This window comes from Clytia hemisphaerica, unplaced genomic scaffold (assembly GCF_902728285.1).
Source record: "Clytia hemisphaerica strain Z4C2 unplaced genomic scaffold, Clytia hemisphaerica genome assembly, whole genome shotgun sequence".
Lineage (NCBI taxonomy): Eukaryota > Metazoa > Cnidaria > Hydrozoa > Leptothecata > Clytiidae > Clytia > Clytia hemisphaerica.
The window spans coordinates 165,961-192,528 of NW_027104389.1; the positions used below are offsets into that span (position 1 = coordinate 165,961).

At 35.7% G+C, this 26,568-nt stretch overlaps 2 protein-coding genes across 3 annotated transcripts in view; one reads left to right on the forward strand and one right to left on the reverse strand.

Annotated features, from left to right (window-relative positions):
* Positions 1–26,568, reverse strand: part of LOC136819605 (fibropellin-1-like) — a 151,692-nt gene that overhangs the window by 41,096 nt on the left and 84,028 nt on the right. The gene's annotated exons all lie outside the window — the stretch shown is intronic.
* LOC136819659 (uncharacterized) lies at positions 13,613–21,330 on the forward strand (the record flags this gene model as incomplete). The annotated part of the gene is made up of 2 exons (XM_067075905.1): positions 13,613–13,922; positions 18,070–21,330. Coding segments are annotated over 2 exons (3,453 nt in total), but the record flags the coding sequence as incomplete, so codon positions are not given.

The window sequence follows — 26,568 nt, forward strand, 5'->3', positions numbered from 1 at the left end:
AGACGGTGACATACCTTTCGGTAATTAGTTCTTACAAAGTAAACAAGGGATGATGATGCACAATATGAGCATATCTATTTTTCTTATATAATCTCTTTCTAAGGGGGCTCCGGGCTCTCTGCCCCCAAAACCCCATTGGAAATGCCTAGCTCAATTTTGCACTCGCGTTTCACTTGCACACCTTGTCCTGCATTCAGAATTTTGAAGCTTGGCAACTATGGTCAAGTGTAAAACTACTTCGAAAAAATCTCAACAAAATGTACAAAAAGTTGTTTTTGTTTGTTCCCATAGGGAACATAATAATTCATTATAGAGATAATGAAATATAATAAAATGCTAAAAGAGACCGTTGTGAAATGTAAAAAGTTTAAAATGCCGTTGTAAAATGTAAAAAGTTTTAATCTTCCGGAGGGACTGCTTTGTTAAAGCTATTAAAATAAAATCTGTTGCTATGGCGACATTTAGATATTAGTTCAGTCTCATTAAAACAAACTCTAATGAGTAATTACTTTTAATAAAGAGATGCGTACTGGAAAGTTTTTTGTTAATGAGTATGAGGTTGCATGGTGGCATGATTGCTAAATGATTTCTAGCGTGTGCGATTGAAAGTCACTGTGTGTGCTTCACGAATATATACTGGAAAGTATTTCTTTTGTATGCCCGTTTATTTTCTGTTTATTGCCGAGTTTACTTATTTGATATTCCAATGGTAGATTGGTGGCCGCCCAGGCTAAGCTCAAAGGAGGGAGCCATTTTCCAGTTTACCTTTTCAATAACTGTTGACAGACGTGTATATTCCTTTTTAAAATTAGTTCTTACAAAGTAAACCAAGTATGGCAGAAAATAGGCATCTACTTTATGAGACTGGAATAAATAACTCTGGATAGTCGGTGGTATACTTTTCAATAAGTTCTTACAGTGAGGTAGACCGATTCCGTGTGATTTTTCTAAGAAATTTGGCAGAAACAATAGGTACAGGATGATTTAGTAACACTTTGCTTAGCTCCAAGGCTTATATAGTGTACCCGTTTGGACCTGCGCATAGTGTCTTGTTTGCTTTTATTTCATTGGCGAAAATTAATCACTTAGGAACAGGCAGCTTGCTTGAGATTTGGTTGAAGATAGTGCCTAATTGGATATTGCCGAATCAGTCTTTTCATAAATAGATAATCACAAAGTGCCCAAGAAAATTTGAAACAATTTATCATGGATGGCGATAAATATATAAGCTTATTTTTTTCTTAAGCATCTAAATATTAATACGCTAAAACGTGTGTGTTTACAACGTTCTGTAAACAGTTTTTGAAAATCTAAAAAAGCTCTACAAAGCCTCCTCTTCACGGCGTTGAACCAAGGATTTATTATACACTGGATATACAAGTAAAAGATTTTTGCCGATTTCTCGTGTACTAGCTATGTCCGCAGTAATGATATTATTGTTCACTCTCCTTCCCTCATTAAATGATTTTTCGAAGCATTTTTATTGCATTTCTTATCGAAAATCACTCATCCAATTCCCAAAAGAGACAAACTTCAACCTAAAAAAAAACACCTTGCCACCACGTGCCTCCATGGATTTTCATACCACAGTGGAGCCAAGACACTCAAGTCTTATCTATGTTAATTTCAGCTCTTCTGGGGACAGTCTTGGAGAGATATTTCCCATTGAAAATTTTGAGTCACTATAAGCATTTTGTCTGAATTTCTTGTTTATTGATGTTTTTCTCACATTAGATTTCACAAATGTATCCAGCTTGGAATGCTAGCCTTACTTTCAAACTTTTTTTCTGCAAATGTACAAAAAGAAAGAGTTAGAGAACTTTTTAAAAATAAGACTGATAAACATTTTCAAAAATAAGGCATCTTCGACCCGCCATGACAGTTGTCCTTTGCGGACAAAGCTAGAACAACAATTGTTTTCTGAAACAATGAAAATACAATGATCGCTCTCCATCGTTTTATGAGTCGTTTATCCAGTGTATAATAAATCTTTGGTTGAACCATCGTCTTTTTGCACCTCATGCAGATTTCCTACCCCTAGGAAATTTCCTACCACTAGACTTTCAATCCATAGCCCAAATACCCTAAAGTTGTCTTATTAATGCGCAAAAGCATATTTTGGGGAAAATTGTTTAGTAATGCATTACATTGTATACGGCGTTTTGGTATTCTCCAAATATTAGAATATAAAAAAAACGAAAGCTGGATATTATTTGTTAAGCAATTTTAACGTCTAGGTCTGTATTTTTTACTTTTCTTTTTTCGACGTCAGTTTTATCATTTTCTTTGCTATGTTTTTGATTATACATGGTGTCTTTAAAATTGAATATCTTGAGTTTCACTTTTGTAACAAAACTTTCAACAGCGCTTACTTATATGCTAAAGATTAATTCGATGTAAAAATACGTCAAAAAATTAAGTTTAAAACATGAATAAAAAAAAAGGATACTAAAAAAAATTCTCCAATTTGTTTCTGGACCTTTCTTGTGCCCCTTTGTATTAAGGGAGCGGTCATAAAGTATCTACTAGAGGAAGGTGAAGGATTTAGGGGCATTTTTGGTCAAAATTTATATCTATTCCGATAATTATATCAAAAGTTATAAGAATTCTATTTTCATGACGTCATCAAAATAGTAAAAATCTACGCAAAATGATAGTTTTTTACGAAATACGCAAAATTTCCTAACCAGAAAACATCTGCCTAGACTGAATTTCATTATACTTACTGATACGCTACATTTGAGCCCAAAGTGAGCTTCTAGAAATGACTTGTAACATTGCAAGCATTTTGACCCCGCCTTAATCCTCTGGAGGATATATAATTGAGATTGTAATGTTCAGGATGTTTGAAATCCAATTTCACATTTCAGCAACTTTCATCTAACTTATTCAGGGAGGGGGTTCGAAAAAGTTTTGGGCATGTCTAGGGGGGGGGGGGTGTTTCCGATTTTTGGAAAAATCCTCCACCCCTCTCCCCTCTAGTAGATACTTTATGATCACTCCCTAAAAGTACCACAACACTAAGCGCTCTGATATACGAGATTTTCATACTCACCCTTCCCCTCCTGCCTTAGTTTCAAATTCAATAAATTTTTAAATTTAAAACACACCCTTCTCACAGACTCACTGGGACCCCTTCCCACTGGAAAAATTGACCAAAATATCGTCCCCAGTGGAAAATTATATTCTAATTTTTGACCCCATTGAAAATAATCAGAAATGCAAATCCTCACTGCAAAATATTGTGCTATTTTTTCCATCCCCACTGAATTTTCTGGCTCAAAACATATGTACTATGCTCAAAACAATGAAATTCAAATCCCCAGTGATAATAAACATGAAATATCAATCCCCATTGAGTTTTGATCCGTTATTTTTACCCCCACTAGCTCAAAAAAATCCTACCAGGTCTATGAGAAGGGGGTGTTTCAAACTCAATGTTAAAAGTCCTTCTGTGAGAAGGAGGTAAAGTATTCTTTTGTAGAAATAAGTTTGTAGTTTGGAATGATTTCTTTTCTAATTTGACAACCCTTACTTAACCCTATTATTATCAGGCTTTTTCGGATTTTGTATTCTCAAGGGGGGGTGTTTTCCACCAGCCTTGCATAACTTTTGATCTAGAAAAGGTATGGACTTGAAATTTGGCACAAATGTTCTCTATCATAAAAGGAGTTCATAGAAAAAAATTTGGGTTGATGACGTCATCATAAAGGTGATGACGTCATCACAAAGTTTAACAATTATCGCTGACCAATGAAAAAGTACTGTTCAATAAAATAGCAATTAAAGTTGAACGAATGGAGATTTTTCAATTCTGTTTTAAATTTCTAAAAGCCAAAAATAATATCTTTAACATATTTGCCGGTTTTTACCATACTAATAAAATCAAGGTTTAAAATCTATGCAGAAAATGAGTAAATTTTTTCAAAAAACAATGACGTCATTTTTGATGACGTCAGCAGTTTTTGAAAATTTTTTAAATATTTTTTAAAATTTATCATAAATACCTATAACCTGTCAAAATTTGAAGTCAGTTGGATGGCTAGATCAAAAGTTATGCTAAATTTAAGATTTTGGGATTTTACAGGGTTTTAGCTGGATTTTATGATATGCCTGCACAAAAAAGTCATAAAACCTGATCTGGTCGGTGTATAATTGTTAAATTTGGTAGACATGCTGCTAATAGGATTATATTAAAAGTCAAAAACTTTCAGAGTGTTAAAAAAAATTTTCAGTGAGCTATTAGCAAAAGAGTGCCAGCCTGGTGGAAAACACCCCCCCCCTGATAAAAATAGGGTTAAAATTCAGCCATTTGATACTTAGCACTGTTCTCAAATTGTTCTCAAATTGTTCAATTGAGCCACATCATCCTTCTCATAAAAACTGTGTATTCCAAAAAAAAAGTTCACACCTGAAGTTGAGGTGGTCATAATAACGGTCAAGGGGGTAACCTTTTTTCTGGAATAGTCCAAATTTTTCATCCCACTTCGTACTTGGTGCTACACAAGTGAGACAAAAGTAAAAAAAACATAAAATGACAACGATGGAAGCAATTGAATTATTGAGGAAGTTGTGATTTCCTTTTATATCTTTCTCAACTAGTTCCTTTTCAAGAAAAATGGGACAAAAATCTTCAACAGTGCAGAGAACTTCAGCTGATGGAGAATCCAGTTCCGATAACGCCCATACCACCCAACCACCCAATACCGCCCAACCACCCAATACCGCCTCTGCTGTTTTACCCGGACAAACAACATTAACCCAACAAAACACCCTTGTCGCAACAACCGGTCAGACCGCCATTATTACGCCCACAAGCACACCTAAAGTCGATCAACAAAGTATGTGTCTTCTTCTTCGCGGTTTTACTGAAATTTTTTCATCAACTTAAAAGCTTCCGTTTTTTCATTATAATTGGTATCAAATTCGGTTTATAATACATTTTAACGTATCTACAATAATTTGTTTACACAGCATCTTCAAGAACGAACTATGCCAGAGAGGTATAAATGACTTGAAAAATTATGCTTGAGATTTTGATATATTTTCTGATTTATGATTATTTTAGACCTACCTCGGAAGTAGCTACCTGAAATTAGGGTTTTTGGACTTTGGTTAAAATTGCTTCTTTTGCTATTTTCTGATATTTTGTTTAAAGATAAAGGTTCTCTAAAAAGTGGTCAGCCCTTTTTTTCGGAAGTTTTTTTGTGGCCGTAAAAATCGGATTTTCTTAATTGGCGAAATTCCCTTTTATCATTTTCAGGGGAAATGAGCATATCTCGCGATTACTTTAGTATTTTTTCCAACTTTTTGTACAATGGTATTGTTTCAAATCTAATGGAGCCCGATTTCCAAAAAAAATAACTTGGGCCAAAAAGTGCTCTAACCCATCACCTCTGTTCCTCATCACCTAATCAATTTATACAACTCCCACCGGGGTAGGTCCAAAAAGATGTCGGAGGGTCGAAACTGAGATTGAGAAAAATCAGGACGTTTAGCTTTTTAAATCAAAGGATGAGTCTTACTGTTGGAAAATTGTCAAAACATTTCATTTGCTCAAAACAAACATTATCATTTTTCTTTTTAGCCTCGAATATCCCTCCTATACCACCAACCAAACTTACCGCATCTACCGTGTCCAGAACCTCCAACGCCCTTACCGTCACCGACAACCCACCAACCGCCCCTACCGTATCCAGAACCTCCACCACCCTTACCGTCACCAACAACCCACCCACCACCCCCAACGTTACCGTTGCACCAATCGTATCGACTCAAACACAACCGAAAATTAACTGTGAGTAACCTCGTAAATTATTTGCTCTTTTAATCATGTAATTTAATTTCCTGTATTCTCTACTCTTTACTGAACTTAAAAGATTTTATCTCAAGGCAAACCAATTTGTCTTGCTCTCTAAAATCGGTAGGGCTAAAAATAAAGTTTCCTTAAGGCATACACTTTTCCTGTTTTACGGCCCCTGAGGGGTATGTGCTAGCCATAAGGGCTCCTTTTTCGAAAGTCCTCAAGGGGTACAAAAACCATTAGAAAACAATCGAGTCATTGTAAGGGTGCCAAAATTAAGAAATTAAATTATCAACCCCGTCAATGGGTCATAAATTTTTGAAGTGGGACTTTGGCTGAAATTTTGGGAAAAATGTCTCTCGAAATTTTGCAAAAACGTTAAAAAATTGGAAAAACTTTCGAAACTTTCGAAATTCAGCCTCTTTAGGGGTCGATTATCGAACCTTGGCTCAGACATACCATGAACATATAAACGACTGGACATCTATCTTTTATCTATTGTCTCTTTGAAGCGAGCTTCGTTGCCGCCTGTATTTCAAAATTGGTATGAAAAATCCGACAATATTCTGTCATTATTTTATTTCTTTGAATTATTTAGGTAAAAAGATTGATAGAGCTTGAACATTACTTCTAATGCACAAACAAATTATTTTCGAATTTTTTTACAAGTTTGTAATATATTTTATCAACATTTTCAACTCTGAAATGCAGAATTTAAACTGCGTGTATACTTTTGAATCCATTTTGTCACTCCAATAATTTTTTTATGACTTGAAAAAAATAGCTTGCCAAAGTTAAGAACCTGTGTAATAAGAATATCGAAATTAGAATGTGACACTTTCTAAAATTATTAGACACTTTTAAGTCAAAATTTATAAATATTAGTCGGAGTTTTGACAAGCTGACGATGATTTTGCCTCTGTTATCTTTGTTATGATATAGATAAAAGACTTGAAAAGAGTACAACAACAGTCGTTGTTACGAGGTATTCCCAAGTGGTATATCATCAAAATCTATTGTTTCATTTTATGCTTTTAACGAGGCGGCGACGAAGCTAGATGTGTTATCTTCAAAAAGACAAAGGAGATGGATGTCCAGTCGTTTATATGTTCATGGACATACCCGTCATCTCGCAAACCTAGTACCTCCTTTTTACGGACATTTGGATACGCATTACGTTTCTCTTATCTCCACACTCTGATTGGTTACATAACTCTTCTGCCACAACCCACCAGCTCTGTTTCTCTTACCAATCTCAACACTCTGATTGGTTATATAACTCTTCTGCCACAACCCACCACCTCTGTTTCTCTTACCAATCTCCACACTCTGATTGGTTATATAACTCTTCTGCCACAACCCACCACCTCTGTTTCTCTTACTAATATCCACACTCTGATTTGTTATATAACTCTTCTGCCACAACCCACCACCTCTGTTTCTCTTACCAATCTCCACACTCTGATTGGTTACATAAATCTTCTGCCATAACCCACCACCTCTGTTTCTCTTACCAATCTCCACACTCTGATTGGTTACATAAATCTTCTGCCATAACCCACCACCTCTGTTTCTCTTACCATTCTGCATACTCTGATTGGTTATATAACTCTTCTGCCACAACTCACCAACTCTGTTTCTCTTACCAATCTCCACACTCTGATTTGTTACGTAACTCTTCTGCCACAACCCACCACCTCTGTTTCTCTTACCAATCTCAACACTCTGATTGGTTTTATAACTTTTCTGCCACAACCCATCACCTCTGTTTCTCTTACCAGTCTCAACACTCTGATTGGTTATATAACTCTTCTGCCAAAACCCATCACCTCTGTTTCTCTTACCAGTCTCAACACTCTGATTGGTTATATAACTCTTCTGCCACAACCCACCAGCTCTGTTTCTCTTACCAATCTCAACACTCTGATTAGTTACATAACTCTTCTGCCATAACCCATCACCTCTGTTTCTCTTACCAATCTCCACACTCTGATTTGTTATATAACTCTTCTGCCACAACCCGTCACCTCTGTTTCTCTTACCAGTCTCCACACTCTGATTTGTTATATAACTCTTCTGCCACAACCCACCACCTCTGTTTCTCTTACCAATCTCCACACTCTGATTTGTTACGTAACTCTTCTGCCACAACCCGTCACCTCTGTTTCTCTTATCAATCTCAACACTCTGATTGGTTATATAACTCTTCTGCCACAACCCACCAACTCTGTTTCTCTTACCAATCTCAACAATCTGATTGGTTATATAACTCTTCTGCCACAACCCATCACCTCTGTTTCTCTTACTAATATCCACATTCTGATTTGTTATACAACTCTTCTGCCACAACCCACCACCTCTGTTTCTCTTACCAATCTCAACACTCTGATTTGTTATATAACTCTTCTGCCACAACCCATCACCTCTGTTTCTCTTACCAATCTCAACACTCTGATTTGTTATAGGACTCTTCTGCCACAACCCGTCACCTCTGTTTCTCTTACCAATCTCAACACTCTGATTTGTTATATAACTCTTCTGCCACAACCCATCACCTCTGTTTCTCTTACTAATATCCACATTCTGATTTGTTATATAACTCTTCTGCCACAACCCATCACCTCTGTTTCTCTTACCAATCTCAACACTCTGATTTGTTATATAACTCTTCTGCCACAACCCATCACCTCTGTTTCTCTTACTAATATCCACATTCTGATTTGTTATATAACTATTCTGCAACAACCCATCACCTCTGTTTCTCTTACCAATCTCCACACTCTGATTGGTTATATGACTCTTCTGCCACAACCCATCACCTCTGTTTCTCTTACCAATCTCCACACTCTGATCGGTTATATAACTCTTCTCCCACAACCCATCACCTCTGTTTCTCTTACTAATATCCACATTCTGATTTGTTATATAACTCTTCTGCCACAACCCACCACCTCTGTTTCTCTTACCAATCTCCACACTCTGATTTGTTATATAACTATTCTGCCACAACCCACCACCTCTGTTTCTCTTACTAATATCCACACTCTGATTTGTTATATAACTCTTCTGCCACACCCCACCACCTCTATTTCTCTTACCAATCTCCACACTCTGATTGGTTATATAACTCTTCTGCCACAACCCACCACCTCTGTTTCTCTTATCAATCTCCACACTCTGATTGGTTATATAACTCTTCTGCCACAACCCACCACCTCTGTTTCTCTTACCAATCTCCACACTCTGATTGGTTATATAACTCTTCTGCCACAACCCACCACCTCTGTTTCTCTTACCAATCTCAACACTCTGATTGGTTATATAACTCTTCTGCCACAACCCACCACCTCTGTTTCTCTTACCAATCTCCACACTCTGATTGGTTATATAACTCTTCTGCCACAACCCACCACCTCTGTTTCTCTTACCAATCTCCGCACTCTGATTGGTTATATAACTTTTCTGCAACAACCCACCACCTCTGTTTCTCTTACCAATCTCCACACTCTGATTTGTTATATAACTATTCTGCCACAACCCACCACCTCTGTTTCTCTTACTAATATCCACACTCTGATTTGTTATATAACTCTTCTGCCACAACCCACCACCTCTGTTTCTCTTACCAATCTCAACACTCTGATTGGTTATATAACTCTTCTGCCACAACCCACCACCTCTGTTTCTCTTACCAATCTCCACACTCTGATTGGTTATATAACTCTTCTGCCACAACCCACCACCTCTGTTTCTCTTACTAATATCCACACTCTGATTTGTTATATAACTCTTCTGCCACAACCCACCACCTCTGTTTCTCTTACCAATCTCCACACTCTGATTGGTTACATAACTCTTCTGCCACAACCCACCAACTCTGTTTCTCTTACCAATCTCAACACTCTGATTTGTTACATAACTCTTCTGCCACAACCCACCAACTCTGTTTCTCTTACCATTCTCCACACTCTGATTGGTTATATAACTTTTCTGTCACAACCCACCACCTCTGTTTCTCTTATCAATCTCCAAACCCAAATTAAATTATCAACCCCGTTAAAGGGTCATAAATTTTTGAACTGGAACTTTGGCTGAATTTTTTGAAAAAATATTTCGAAACTTTCGAAATTCAGCCTCTCTAAGGGTCGATTATCGAACCTTGGCTCAGACATACCTGTCATCTCACAAACCTAATACCCCTTTCTTTTTTACGACCATTTGATTACGCATTATCAGCGCCTCTTTGATGCCAGTAAACATTCAAAAAATAATTCTTTGATAATTTATGAGTTTTGTTTAGAAATATTTGGCGGATAAGGCCTTTCCAAATTTCCATTGGAACTTAATTGTCAAAACATTTCATTTGCTCAAAACAAACATTATCATTTTTCTTTTTAGCCTCGAATATCCCTCCTATACCACCAACCACGCTTACCGCCAGTACCGTGTCCAGAACCTCCACCGCCCTTTCCGTCACCAACAACCCACCCACCGCCCCTACCGTAGCCAGAACCTCCACCAACCTTACCGCCACCAACAACCTACCCTCCACCCCCAGTGTAACCGTTGCACCAATCGTATCGTCTCAAACACAACCGCAGATTAACTGTAAGTAACTTCGTAAATTATTTATTGTCTCAATCATCTAAATTATTATTTTTTTCTATATAATATGAGTTACACTGACAACAAATAAGACAATACAATGACAAAAAAAGTCTTTTCACCCTGCTAGGCACTAAGTGATATTGCCAGAGGTACAAGACTATATAAAAGAAGAGGGGAAAATAAAATAAATAATATTAATAAGATTTAAAAGGAGCTATGATTGTTTAGAAGATTGAAATAGTGCCCCTCTGAACCTACCGGTTTCATGCATAAAATCAACAAGAGAACAAAAAATTGCTTGGTTCAGAAATAAAGTTAGGCTTTCATCACCATATAAAAGTAGTCGCAAAAATTTAGAGGGCTCAAGTGGGGAAAAAATTAATGCCTTAGCTCAGAAATACCCATCATCTCGCAAACTTAGTACCCCCTCCTTTTTACGACCATTTGATTAAGCATTGTCAGCGCCTCTTTGATGCCAGTAAACATTCAAAAAATATTTATTTGATAATTTATGAGTTTTGTTAAGAAATATTCCGCGTATAAGGCCTATCTTAATTTCCATTGGGTTTTACTTTCGCGGATGAAACTCAAATCCGCCAAATTCACAAAATTTAATCCCCGCGAAAATTTATCACATTAAAGAAGACAGCTATCTTAAATATTTTGAGATTACATTCGAGATATTTGATTCCCTTCCGATTATTTTGGAAAATGAATAAAAGTCAAAACACAAGTCAAAACTGAGATTGAGAAAAATCAGGACTTTTAGCTTTTTTTACCGTTGAAAAATTGTCAAAACATTTCATTTGCTCAAAACAAACATTATCATTTTTCCTTTTCAGCCTCGAATATCCCTCCAATACCACCAACCACACTTACCGCCCCTACCGTGTCCAGAACCTCCACCGCCCTTACCGTCACCAACAACCCACCCACCGCCCCTACCGTACCCAGAACCTCCACCACCCTTACCGTCACAAACAATCCACCCACCGCCCCCAACGTAACCGTTGCACCAATCGTATCGGCTCAAACACAACCGCAAGTTAACTGTGAGTAACCTCGTAAATTATTTGTTCTTTCAATCATCTATATTATCCTGTTTTCTCTACTCTTTACTGAACTTAAAAGATTTTACTTCAAGGCAACCGATTTGTTATGCTCTCTATATTTTCAAAATAAACTGAAAATATACCCAGGAATAGAAATGTAGTGGGGACAAACAAAGCTAAGAGTGTTAGGGAAAATAGGTTTCAGCTTTGATACTGAATTTTGTTTGTGAAAAAACTTTCAGGGAGGTTAAATTATGTAATCGAAAACCTATAGTGGCCAAGAAGGACAAGAATATTATGAAATAGACGGTTCCCGTCGTCGCAAACGCTGGTTTAGCTTGCGCGTTAAAAGCCCTTAGGGTGATAAAGATGGTATTGTTGATGCTCTCTAACTTATTTTTAAGGGGAACTCGAATTAGTTTTCATCAACCACGGGAGTATATCGAGTAGTTGGAAGATTTCCCGTAAATGCCTTTTTATGCTTCAAATTGAATGAGAGAATGTGACTTGAAATCTTCACCATAAAATTAGCTTAGTAAACAATAAACTGTCAATTATGAGAGTTTTTTCAGGAAGTTTGAAAGCGATTTCAGTTTAATCGAAAACGAGAACTTATTAGCCAAAATGAGAGCGTCAAATGTATCATCAGTGTAAAAGAATGGAAAAAATATAAAAAATGTTGCTGTATTTAAGAATTTGAGTTCGAAATGACACGCTTTAAAAGACCGAATAATAGATACTTTGATTTCAAAACAATTGTAGGCATATCCGAACTTACAGGACAACATTATATACCCACTTCTCGCACGGAAGACCTCAGTTTTTTACCTGCGTACTGACTATTTAAAAACTCAAATTTTACCAACTTTTTCGTAGAAAGTGCCACGCCTTCTAAAATTCGAAAATTTACGTCACATGATTTTTCGAATAATTTACGTCAGAATTATTTTCGTTAAAAAGTCACAGTAAAGTATTGCGATTCAGTTTCAGTTTTGTTTGTGTCGTGATTTGAATTTTTTATTTAACTTTGAATTTCCTAGCTCTACGTATTTTAAGCAATTTATATATTATATATTGTAACGTTTTAATTTACGAAGTACCGATTTACGAAAAAAAAAGAAGTCACTGTAGGGGCTTCTTCGATTGGAATGTTAAATCCTTTTTTGGATGGGGGTTTTATCGGAAGGTAGTGCTAATTTTCGCGCTCAATCATAGATGAAAATGAAACTTTAAACATAAAATAAAAGCCACGACGTATCATCAACTCCTTATTCGAAAGACAACAAGATTTTTTTGTCTCGAAACTGCACGAAATCCCTCTTTTATACTTGAATCACCCCCTGACAAACCATTCGAAATTGCAGCTTTGCTACCATCTTGCGTTACACACATTTTTCATAAACTCGTTCAGTACATGGCGTTCTAAATTTTAGAATTTAGAACGCCATGGTTTAGTATAGTAAGATTAAGATTATATTGAGACTTTTTAACGATATGAATATTATTTGAATTCAGAAATGGAAACGTTAAGCAACAATATTTTTTCTCGCAATTTTTATTTTTCTTTCTTTTAGCCACCCTTAACGTATCTAGCACTACCGTCTATACTGTATCGTCCCTTTCTACCACCCTTACCGTAGCAACCATCAATGCCGCCCCTACTGTAGCAACCGTCAATACAACCCCTACCATAGCAACCATCAATGCCGCCCCTACCGTAGCAAATGTCAATACCGCCCCTACCGTAGCAAATGTCAATACCACCCCTACCGTAGCAGCCGTCAATACCGCCTCTACCGTAGCAACCATCAATGCTGCCCCTACCGTAGCAACTGTCAATAATGCCCCTACCGTAGCAACCATCAATACCGCCCCTACCGTAGCAACCATCAATCCTGTCCCTACCGTAGCAACCATCAATACCACCGCTACCGTAGCAACCATCAATACCGCCCCTACCGTAGCAACCATCAATACCACCGCTACCGTAGCAACCATCAATACCGCCCCTACCGTAGCAACCATCAATGCCACCCCTACCGTAGCAACCATCAATACCGCCCCTACCGTAGCAACCGTCAATACCGCCCCTACCGTAGCAACCATCAATGCTGTCCCTACCGTAGCAACCATCAATACCACCGCTACCGTAGCAACCATCAATACCGCCCCTACCGTAGCAACCCTTTATGCCGCTCCTACCGTAGCAACCATCAATACCGCCCCTACCGTAGCAACCATCAATGCCACCCCTACCGTAGCAACCATCAATGCCGCCCCTACCGTAGCAACCATCAATACCGCCCCTACCGTAGCAACCATCAATGCCACCCCTACCGTAGCAACCATCAATGCCGCCCCTACCGTAGCAACCGTCAATACCGCCCCTACCGTAGCAACCAACAATACCGCTCCTACCGTAGCAACCATCAACGCAACCCCTACCGTAACAACCGGAAGTAAGTTATTTTTATTTCAGATTTTTCCATATTCTTATTAAGTGAAAAAGTAAGAAAAAATGAGAAAAGAAAGAAAAGAAATGTGTCCAAAATAGGGAAAAGCCACAAAAATTTAGTGTCCGCTAAAGTTAGTCTCGGCGAGGATCTAGGAAAGTTTGAAATTTGTTGCAGTATAATTTTTGGTCATTTTAAAGAGCCCCCCCCGGGGGGGGGGGGTACTTGGGAAAAATGGGTGTTGGGCACGTGCAAGCTATAAAGGGTCACTTTTTTTTCACACCCTCGAAAGTCCCTCAAAGGGGCACAAAAATCATTAAAAAGGAATTCCAAAATTACGAAAATCAAAAATCGACTCACTCAAAGGGTCAGAATTCTTAAAATTTGGACTAAAATTTGAAATCTTCTTTTTCGAAACTCAGTTTCTCTAAGGGCCGATTTTCGAATTTTTGCTCTCACATACCCATCCTCTCGCAAACCTCGTACCCTCCCGGGGGGGCCATATTACTTCATGATTTAAAAAAAGTAAATCTAAACCGACATATACAAAATGCATGAAACATTATGCATATTTTATAATACATAATAGTATATTATTTGTTTAATTTACAGAACGATTTTATATTTTCCAACACTCTTCTTTGTACAGGCAAAAACTCCCAATCAGAGGGATTTCCCAGAGACAAGAAAGATTTCTCTCTCCTTCGCACGTTATGATTGTGTTGTGGTTTAATATTAAAAATGTGTACTTTTCGAATCCTAATGAAAAAGGAAAACATTCGAATCATAACAACACAGGGTTTCCCTCAGAATAAAAAGTAAGAAGATGCAAAAAGATCAGAAGAAGATTTCCGCTTTTCTTCTCTCCTAAAAAAGGTAAACAAGGGGCGAACATTTACAAGTGGATACCCCTTAAAAACTACAACAATAAAGGTACCCCCTACCAGTGGATACCCCTTAAAAACTACAACAAAAAAGCTACCCCCTATCAGTGGATACCCCTTAAAAACTACAACAAAAAAGGTACCCCCTACCAGTGGATACCCCTTAAAAACTACAACAAAAAAGGTACCCCCTACCAGTGGATACCCCATAAAACCTACAACAAAGAAGGTGCCCCCTACCAGTGGATACCCCTTAAAAACTACAACAAAAAAGGTACCTCCTACCAGTGGATACCCCTTAAAACCTACAACAAAAACTTTTTCTGATGAGTCTAGGCTACCTATGAATTTCTGCCCTGGGTATGGTTTTTGTAAAAGCTGCTAAGAAAATTTCTATTGCTACGTGAAAAAATGTAAATTTAGCTATTTATTACCTACAAAATGGTTTTCTTGAATAACTTTTTATAAAATAGTCCTTTTGGTCTCAAATTTTGAACAGATTGAAGAGATTTTTGATAAAATTTTTACTAACCTCGAATTCTACGACACTTTGCGATAATCAAAATTCTTGAAATTAGGCATTTTATGAAAGTACCTATATTAGAGATTGTAAAAAAGTGAATTATACAATAACAAATTAAGTTTGGTGTTTAAGAGAGCCCAGAACCCAGCTTTGTAGGTTTAAGGGGTATGTGGTTTTAAGGGGTATCCACTGGTAACATTAAATTGTAAAAAATATTCTTAGTCAATGTTCTTTCATCAAACTTTTGCATGAACCTCTTTCATTCATATTGGTTTAGCGAGCAAAAAACATCCTTATTGATTATTGGTCAATGGTTTGTGAAAGGGAAAACCCTTGGGACTTTTATTGGCGATTTACACAAGCGTACTTTCATTACCCTGAGTATCAGGATAACAGAGTAGTAGCATAGACAAGGGGGGAGGGGCGCAGAGTTTGTGTAGGAGAGCATATTTTTATGACACTGTAATTATCTATTAATAATATAAAAACATAATTACTGTCATAAAAATCTGCTCTCCTACACAAATTTTGCGCCTCTCCCCCCCCTTGTCTACGCTACTGCAGAGGTTGAGTTTTCAAAGAACATAACCTCTGACGACCAATAATAGAAATTTTATCGCGCATGTGTCAATCTAAACACTGTATAAAGAATCAAAGATGAAGAGCAAATATTTACCATATTAAATGTCAGACTGTATCAGTATGCAGTTTACCGTTTACGAATTCCCCAGAAACCTCCAAATGTAATTGAAATTACTACATGATTCCCAAATGTATAACAGTAATTACTAAACTATTAATTATGGTAATGTTACTTTAATTAATGGAATCGAAATAATAAACAGGTCTTTATGTTATGATTCTCTATCACCATTGAGTTTCAAGCCCGAAGGTCTAGAGGCGAAACTCTCATCCTTCTCAGGCAAGAGAAATTGAAACCACTCATTTCCCACCAAAACACGCATGGAACGCGCCGTAATCATGACAACGGATTGTATCTAGTGGTTCCTTTGTTTTGGAGGACTACATTTCTAGCGATAGATTTTAATTTCAATCCGGCGTTTTTGTAAAAACTTTGCACGGGCGTTCTGGATGGGAAATAAGTGGTTTCATTTTCCCATCCAGGAGTCTCGCCTCTAGCCCTTTGGGCTTTAAACTCAATGTCTATCACTGACTCTTTTTAAAAAGTATTGATGACATTTTTGAGTTGTGTTTTCAACAACGTTAATAAAAATATCAACTTTGAACTTAATCCAAGATCATGGATTGTCGCCATGGCTACTTTTCTCTGCGTTGATTGTGCTCTGAATAAAATCTGAATTGGTCGACACAGGTCGATGTATGATTTTGGCATGTGCTTTTCACGGTAGAATCATTCGAATCAGAACAAAGGGTATCACAGACCTCTATACACTCTAAAACCGCAGATACCAGTGGATACCCCTTAAAATCACATACCCCTTAAAACCTACAAAGTTGCACTATTGCCACCAAACTTAATCTAATATTGTATAATTCACTTTTTTACCTCTTGATTTCATAAGATACCTCATTTCGAGAATTTCAATTTTTCTTTTTTATTCTCAAAACATGGTCATATTGCATACCAAAATGTGACAAATTTGATGGAGGTTTAGAAAAACATTAGTGCCATACTTCAAAAATAAAGTCAATCAAAAAGTTTTGACCCTATTGACCCCATTATGGGCATGAAATCCTGAAAAATTCAAATATGTTTTGGGAATGGATTTCTAGCAAGTATTTGATCAATTGAACCTGAATTGCAATTTCACAGTTTCAGTAAGTTGTGAGCAAAAGGTCACAATGTTTGTAGGTTATAAGGTGTAATAGTGTAGGTTTTAAGGTGTATTTTGATTTTAAAGTACTGTTTTAAAAATATCTAGGTACAAATGACCTAATTGCAACATCAATAACTTTGCAGTTAATCACTGTTGAATCACTGGAATGGGAGTGGAAATTCCAAAATTTTCTTAAATGTTCTACTTTTTCCCCAAATTTTCCAAAAAAGGCACCCTACGAGGGACTGATTTTTCTCTATTTTGGTGTTTTCGTGACCCTACTTGGGACTCGTGGAGGTTAAAAAAGGTACCCTGACCAGTGGCGCATCCCTGTAACCCATTTTGCCCTAGTATTTTTCTAATGATAAAAACAAGAAAACTTGATAGAGATCTGTAAAGATCGAAAAATCGTTTGAATAAAACGTGTTTAATTATAAAAACAAGAAAATAAAAAAATGTAGTGTTTCTAACCAAACGACGTTTGATAGCTTGAACGGTCAACTTGATTTTCTTTAAGATGAATCATATAGATGAACCCATAATCCGCGGCCGGGTCAGAAAAATAAACACTACATTTTATTATATTTTCGCCTTATGTTTTCATTTTTCTAATGATAAAAACAAGAAAATAACGCGCGTAAGGGGGAGATACCTTTTTAGTTTTGGGAAAGTTCCTCTGATTGGAATGTTTACTTTTTTATGAAAAGAACTTAAACAAAAGAAGTCCTCGCAGCTCCACAAAGGAGAGTATTGGGAAATATAAAAATAGTTCTGTGAATCTGAATTACAAATATGCATTATACATGATGCATTAGCATTAAATTTGATAGGGGGGGTCACACTGAAAAATTAAAGCATGCTTTAAATATTGGGGTTTCCATAGTATTATATCTTAAAACCTTACTTATAGAACTTAGAGATTCACTAAAAAACGGTCTTTTTTTCAGCGGACCCTTACAACATTTGCACTGGACAAAACAAACTGCACCATAGAATCCTGGAGGCATACCTGGAGAAAGCAAGAGAGGTAAAACGGGATCTCTTCCATAGGGAATTCCCAAGGAATCCCAAAGACCTTTGTAGGGAATTAAAGAAATTTAAAAAACTTTTTAAAGCTTTAAGAAGCAGGAAGGAGATGAATTATAGACAGTTCTTCATGCTATTACCAAATGCACCTCATGATGAAGTCAACTCATTGGAATTCGACAACCCTATGTTTGATTTCCTGTTCAAAAATGTATGTAAGAAAGTTACTAGACCGAAACAAGGCTGGGAGAAAGATCCTGATGTTACTGATTTTACCAATGGGGCGCACTGTCGTAGGATATCTATCAATCGAAACGAGGTTCGTCATGGTCCTAACTACATCGTCAAATCAAAATTCGATCGAATCAAAAAATCATTGTCTGATTCACTGCTAGCGCTAGGAGTTCCCCAGGCAGAGATAGACAGTCTTGGACAGCCAATCAGGTATGGTTTTGTCAATCCTGTTTCTAGTTTCACAGGTAGAGAGAAGTTGCTGCAAGAAATTTACAAGAAAGTGGACCAAAGCCGACAGACCGTTTTGCAGTTAGTGATACATGCATTAGCTGGCAACGGAAAAACAGAGCTCGTTCGATGTTTCGTTCATGAGAACTCAAAGGAGTTTGACGAAAATGTTCTATGGATTAAAGCTGATTCTGAAGCTTCGTTATCGGCTTCGTTCATTGAAATTGCAGAACTCTTGAATCTTGACATCAAAGAACCAGATGGCACCAACAAATCAATCAACTACATTCTCGCTAATGTTTATAATTATCTTCGTGATCAGAAAGTTCTTTTTGTATTCGACGATGCATGGGACTTAGGGGTGGTCAAAAAGTTCCTTCCAACATTCAAGGATACCACAGTTATAATAACATCGCAGAAAGCAGATTGGCCATCTCAAGACTTCGAAAGAATCCAAATGCTATCTTTTTCTGAAGATGAGTCAAAGAAACTACTTGCTTCACAATGCCAAACTATTCTTACTGACCAACAGATCCAGGAGATTATCAAACTGGCTGGAGGTCATCCTTTAACTCTGCAGCAATTCATTACAGCTTTGAACCGTTCCTTATTAAATCCTGATGAGCTGATTGCAACTTTCAAAGAGGAAAAGGCACACTTGTTGCAGAGGAATGTATTCAGTCTGCCTGAAGGACTTTCTGCTATCGCTGGAGTAAGGATAAACGTAAGGAGATGCTCAAATGAGGTTGGAGATGGTGAATTGGCTATTGAGATTCTCAAACGGCTGTGTCTTTTGGAGACTGAGCAAATACCATTGTCTGTGGTGGAAATTCTCACTGCAGGGGAATTGAAGCTTGAGGTGATTTCAGCTCTTTGCCAACTTGAAAGTGTGTCTCTCATCACCAAACGCAAGTCAAATCAAGGAGAATACATTGTTACAATTCATTCACTCATTCAAACTACCATTTTAGACATAATTAAAGATAGGAAAGCAGAATATTTAAACGAGTGTTTGAAACTTTTCTTTCAAGAAATCGATCGAGAAAAAAAATCATTTTCTATCCATCACACTGATTTTGGAAGGAAATATTTCAACCATATTGTTAAGATCATATCATCGAAAGGTGCTGATGGAAACCTTTATAGAATGATCGCTGAGAAAATCAGTGACATCGAAAACATCATGTTGGCAAAAGCCGAGTATGAAAGAATCTCTCAAATCACAGACACACTTTTGACGAGCTGCACCTTTGACACAGAAACACAATTGACTATCCAAAAACTCAGTGCTTCATCCTTATTCAAACAAGGAAAGTACGCAATTGCGCGGCAAACATATGAAAGAATTCTCTCAGAAGAAACAGAAACGATCGGCTTGGAGCATTCTAACACGCTATCAACAAACCACCAGATAGCAATTTGTTACCTGTGGCAAGGTAAATATGATATAGCAAAATCCATCCTTGAGAAAAACCTTTCGAAGCAAAATGATGTACTCGGGCCATTACACGTGGAATCACTGAGAACGCTCCACTATATCGCATTATGTCATTATGAAAAAGGAAAATATGACAAAGCTTTGAAAATTTATAACGAGGTTCTGGATAAACGAATACAAGTATTGGGTGATCACCATCCGGATACTTTGAAAACGAAATACAACATTGGTCTTTGTTATAATAATATGGGCGATTACAAGCAAGCTTTGAAAATTTACCAGGAGGTTCTGGATAAAGAAATACAAGTATTGGGTGATCACCATCCGGATACTTTGAAAACGAAAAACAACATTGGTCTTTGTTATGATAATATGGGCGATTACGAGCAAGCTTTGAAAATTTACCAGGAGGTTCTGGATAAACGAATACAAGTATTGGGTGATCACCATCCGGATACTTTGACAACGAAACACAACATTGGTCTTTCTTATGATAATATGGGCGATTACGAGCAAGCTTTGAAAATTTACCAGGAGGTTCTGGATAAAACAATACAAGTATTAGGTGATCTCCATCCGGATACTTTGGGAACGAAACACAACATTGGTGTTTGTTATCGAAAGAAATGGGATAATGAGCAAGCTTTGAAAATTTACCAGGAGGTTCTTGATAAACGAATACAAGTATTGGGTGATCACCATCCGGATACTTTGGGAACGAAAAACAACATTGGTGTTTGTTATGAAAATATGGGCGATTACAAGCAAGCTTTGAAAATTTACCAGGAGGTTCTGGCTAAACGAATACAAGTATTGGGTGATCACCATCCGGATACTTTGGGAACGAAAAACAACATTGGTGTTTGTTATGAAAATATGGGCGATTACAAGCAAGCTTTGAAAATTCATCAGGAGGTTCTGGATAAAACAATACAAGTATTAGGTGATCACCATCCGGATACTTTGTCAACGAAAAACAACATTGGTGTTTGTTATGATAAGATAGGCGATTACAAAAGAGCTCTCGAGATACATGAAGAGGTGCTAAAGAAACGTGTTGAGGTACTTGGGCCGGATCACCCTGGTACAAATCGATCGAGGGAAAACTTGAGGATTGCACGTAACAGAATAAGAAAACGAGAAGAAAAATGCACCATTTCTTAGACGCCTATCATTTAGATGACACAAAGTGTGAATATCAATGGAATTTTGGTAACAACTACTCTCGAGTACTCTTGTATCATTTTTAATGATAACAAAAGATCGATCATATTTTTCATTATTATTATTCACTCATTTTTTTTCGTATTTATAAGGTAAATAGTACAATAGAGGGTTCCTGTTTATAATTTATAAAGGGTACACACCTCGTACTAAAATAGATAAAAACATAACGTAACTATTAATTATTATGTAGATTTACAAGCTAGGCTCACAGTGGGCCTCTAACCGATCTTATTTTACACTATTGTTGAATCTTATTTTGAGGGATGGTTTTCCCATGCATCGTTGAGGTTTTCTTTAAAGGTCTTGATAGACTTTGCTGTAACGACATTTCTCGGCAGTCTATTCCAGGTTTTTACACATTCATCAAAAATATAACTATGGCCCCCCAATAATGGCTATTTTATTATTGCCACAAACTCACCTTACCTAAAGCCATCAATTAAAATGAAAGTTGTATTCTCAAGAGGATATTCTTTGTGAACTCATAGTACCATGAAAAAAGATAAAACTTCGCATATGACAATCTTAAATATAACGTACACATCAGACCAGTGTTTTACAAAATTAAAGCACTATCAATCAGTCACAAACTTTCAACAATGCTACAATAAATGCTTTGAAGTCATTTAACAAAATAATTGCTCAATATCATGTAGTATATTTTACTCATTATGTATAATTTCATTTCCCATAGAATATTATGAATACTTATCATAAAGGTTTTGTTTTTAAATAAGAGAGTGATATCGTTTGCTTACTCATCAATTTTGATTTACAAGATTTTTTATATTGAATTGACACGGATGTGGAGCAAGATTGATCAGAAAGAGGAAAATAAAAACATTTTTTGTTTATATATCAGCACAATATAACAATGGGGCAGACACTGTCCTGATAAGAAATATGTGTCTGATATAAAACGGGAACACTTATGTAAAGATAAAACCTTTAAAAGTCTGTTCCAAAATAAAAATAGCGATTCGTACTTTTTGAACATTTCTTTAATAAGGGATTGACAAACGAAAAAGTTTTATTACATACTCAATTCTGAAACTGTATTAAAATTCTTCTAATCTCTGGATTAAACATTATAGTCCTTTACAAATAAATGATCGTTCATTCGAGTCGCTAATTTTTTTGTAAGCAGCCTTTAGTATTATACTGCATATCAAATTAATTGAATATAATATGTATAATTATAGTATTTTATAATATAGTTGATTTTAACTTTAGATTAAGTTTTGAGATTAACAATTTGAAATTTGACAGAAAATGACTATGACTTAGATGTGTATTAGCTGTATTCAGAGACCCTTGCAAAATATTGTCATGAATTATATTCTCTATTTTAATTTTGCTTAAAACCACATACCCCTTAAAACCCACAATGTTGCATTTTTGGCTTTCATAACTACCAGATTTAATTTTATGTGGTATGTTTCACTTTTTTACAACCTCTTATAAATGTTCTTTCATAAAATACCAAATTTTAAGGATTTTAAAGATGCTAAAGTATCTTAAAATTCGAAGTTATTCAAAATTTTATCAAAAATCCCTTCAAAAAATCAGGTTTTTTGGACCTAGAAATTACACAATTGAATTTAAGGTCATAAAACCTATACATTTTAGATACCTATACTTATGGTAGGTATGAAAAAATCATTTTCATCTTCGTGAATAGACCCCAACGAAAATGACAGGCCCTTAAAATTCTACTTTAAAGCACTTTTATGGTGATGATCAATAAAATCTGAAAATCGACTTTCTCAAAACCTGATCATGTTGCATACCAAAATGTCACAAATTTGATGGAGATTTAGAAAAACATTAGAACCATAGGTCAAAAATGAAGCGAATGAAGGTTTTGGCCTTTCGTAGCCGTTTTTGACGAAAAAACCACACACAATTGCATTATGGGCATGAAATCCTGAAAAATGAAAATATTGTTGTGGGAATGAATTTCTAGCAAGTCTTTGAACCATTGAATCACGAAGCAACACCAAATTTGTATCCATCAGCTTGAGTAATCCGTTAGCAAGGGTCGGACTTTGTGGTTTTTAGCCTTATTTTTGTAGGTTTTAAGGGGTATTTTGATTTTAACACATATTTTTGAGATCATTTAGGTACTAATGGTATATTCATAACATTAGTAACTTTACAGTGAATCACTGTTCAAAATTTGAGGTCAAAAGAACTTTTTTGTAAAAAGTTATTCGAGAAAAACCATTTTGTAGGTTTTAAGGGGTAAATAGCTAAAACTGCACTTTTTCACTTCCTCGTGAAAAACTGAAAACTGTTTTCTACAAAACATCACTACTAGGGAAGACAATCATAGACAACGTACTTTCAACACAAAAAGTTTCAGCCTTACACTCCAACTAAACAATGAGATAGAGGGTACCACTTTTTATTGTGGGTTTTAAGGGGTATCCACGGGTAACGTTAGATGAACGTTGAAACAACGTTGTGTGCAAGCTGAGAAAAGACTCTTATCAATATTTTTATTTTTGCTTTATTGGTCAGCCCCGATGACCCTTCAAATCCCTTTTTTCCAGCCGCCGCCGCAACTTAAGAGTTTGGTTTTTTTATTCCGATTTCCCGATATCACTTTGATTCCTAAACTTTCTTCCGATCGGGTTAACTTTTTGCGTACTTTTAGCGTGCGTTGTTTTTACAGATCATAATGTGGTGTTTCAAGATGGCGGCTCAAGCAATAAGTCTTTTTCGTTCGTTCGGTGTTTATCTCTTGCCAGCTTTTATTTATACAATCATTACATCTTGTTGAAATGGCTTTTAAACTTATAACTAAGGAAGATGCAACACTGGAGTTAAATTATAAGGATGTTCTTTTCTTTAAAGTATGAAGATTTTAACTTATTTGCTCAAGTTTTTTCCTGAATTGTGAGTTATTTTTTTACATGCTATAGACCTCATTTATTTATTTTGTAGCATGAAAACATATTTTTTCATTTTGGACTTGAATATAGAATAACTACCAACAATTACTGGAATTTGATGGAGTGTATATATATTACAGTTCACAGCTTAATCATCTGATTATTCACAAAAATAATGTTTTCTCGAACTTGAGTGTTTTCTATCTTTTGATTTGATAGGCATTTTATATGCTTGTTCTTCTGGACTTGGAGATAATATTGATAAAGTGTAAATGGAAATTGATCAAGTATATTAAAGTACCGCTCCTATGTGAATTTGAGAAAGACCGAAGTTCTTCATCAAATTATTGACGCAAAAATGATTTTTTTCTAGACTTGCGTTTTTCACTGGCAGTTACGTTTGTTTTTTTGGACCGACTTGGAGATAATTATGATACAGCGTAAATGGAAATTGATCAAGTATATTAAAGTACAGCTCCTATGTGAATTTGAGAAAGAACAAAGTTCTTCATCAAATTATTGATGCAAAAATGATTTTTTTTAGACTTGCGTTTTTCACTGGCAGTTACATTTGTTTTTTTGGACCGACTTGGAGATAATTATGATAAAGCGTAAATGGAAATTGATCAAGTATATTAAAGTACAGCTCCTATGTAAATTTGAGAAAGAACGAAGTTCTTCATCGAATTATTGACGCAAAAATGATTTTTTTTAGACTTGCGTTTTTCACTCATGGCAGTTATATACATTTGTTTTTTTGGACTGACTTGGAGATAATTATGATAAAGCGTAAATGGAAATTGATCAAGTATATTAAAGTACCACTCCTATGTGAATTTGAGAAAGACCGAAGTTCTTGATCAAATTATTGACGTAAAAATGATTTTTTCTAGACTTAAGTTTTCACTGCGATTTGAAAGCAGACACTTGCATTTGTTCTTTTTGACTTGGAGATAATTATGATCAAGCGTAAATGGAAATTAATCAAATATATATATTTAAAGTGCAGCGCCTATGTAAATTTCAGAAAGGCTGAAGTATTCTTCATCAAATTATTGACAGAAATATGTTTTTCTAGACTTGCATTTTCTCACTGTGATTTGATGGCGGACACTTATACATTTTGGACTAATAATGATAAATAATAAATGTATATAAATGGATTAAATATTTTTTAATAGATAAATATTGCACTTTTAAGCATATTTAGGCTCAGATTAGGGAAAATACAGTACAATAATTACAGTCTTTCTGGGACGACACCGGGTATGCTAAACATAAAACTTTAAATTTGAATAAATTTTAGATCGGTGTAAACTTTTTCATTGCTTATTATAAAAAACATGTAGCTTTAAGCTAAACTATTTCTCTGCAGTTTTAAGATGAATAAGAATGACACCATTTTAACTTTTACTGATTTACAGCATCTTTGTTTTTGAAACTTTTTTGATCTTTTGTCCAGCTTGAGCTAGAATATAATTATAAGTCTAAGCTCAGTGAAAAATGAAAAGTGTATACAATTTTGTGATTTTTGATAAGTACAGTATGCCTTGCTTTTAACTTCCTTGCAAGGATTTTATTTTCATGAATCTGTTGTTGATGTAGCCTTTTGTTGCTGTTCATCTGTATATCTAATTTTTATTATCTAAATATCTATCCTAATTAAGAGACGAATAATTATTCTGTCATACAGATTGTAACATGGCATATTTTTAATCCATATTGTATACAAACGTAAATTTGATGATTTTTTCACTCTCGTTTTAGTAAATCATATCAATTTTTAACAACATATCTTTCTAATCATATTAAGCAATTTAGGCTGACCTTCCAGCGCAGCTGGTTTATTGTCTTTTCAAATTAATGTTAAAGTATTATTGATTGCTGCTGTACATAGATGTGCTAATAATGCGCTATAGAATAGTTAAAATTTATTAATTGATTAATTTTGTTATACTTAAGGAAGGATAATTGAAATTTTATAAATTTTTATTGTTTGATTTTTTTTATTATTGTAATTGAGAACCGACATCTTCATTTTAAATTTTGACCACTTTTCGTGTTATCTATAGAGCGTGCGAGAAAAAATATCGAGTTTGAACAAATTCATGTGTCTGGTATAGCCGAAATATTAGAAAGTACACCATCACCAGTTAGTTTTAACGTACTGATCGCTAGCCATTACTTTTAACGAGCCATTTTTATTAATCCCTCGATGTAAGAAAGTCCAAAAAAATCAAAGCAAAAAGAGGGAGCACTCATAGTCATAACACAATTTTGCGGATACACACATAAAATCTTTTTACTCATTAGTTGTATTTCCTGACCCACTGTATAGAAATTTTGAATCGAACTTTATAATTAGAGGGGGTGGCAAAACTCGTTCGAGTTAAGGA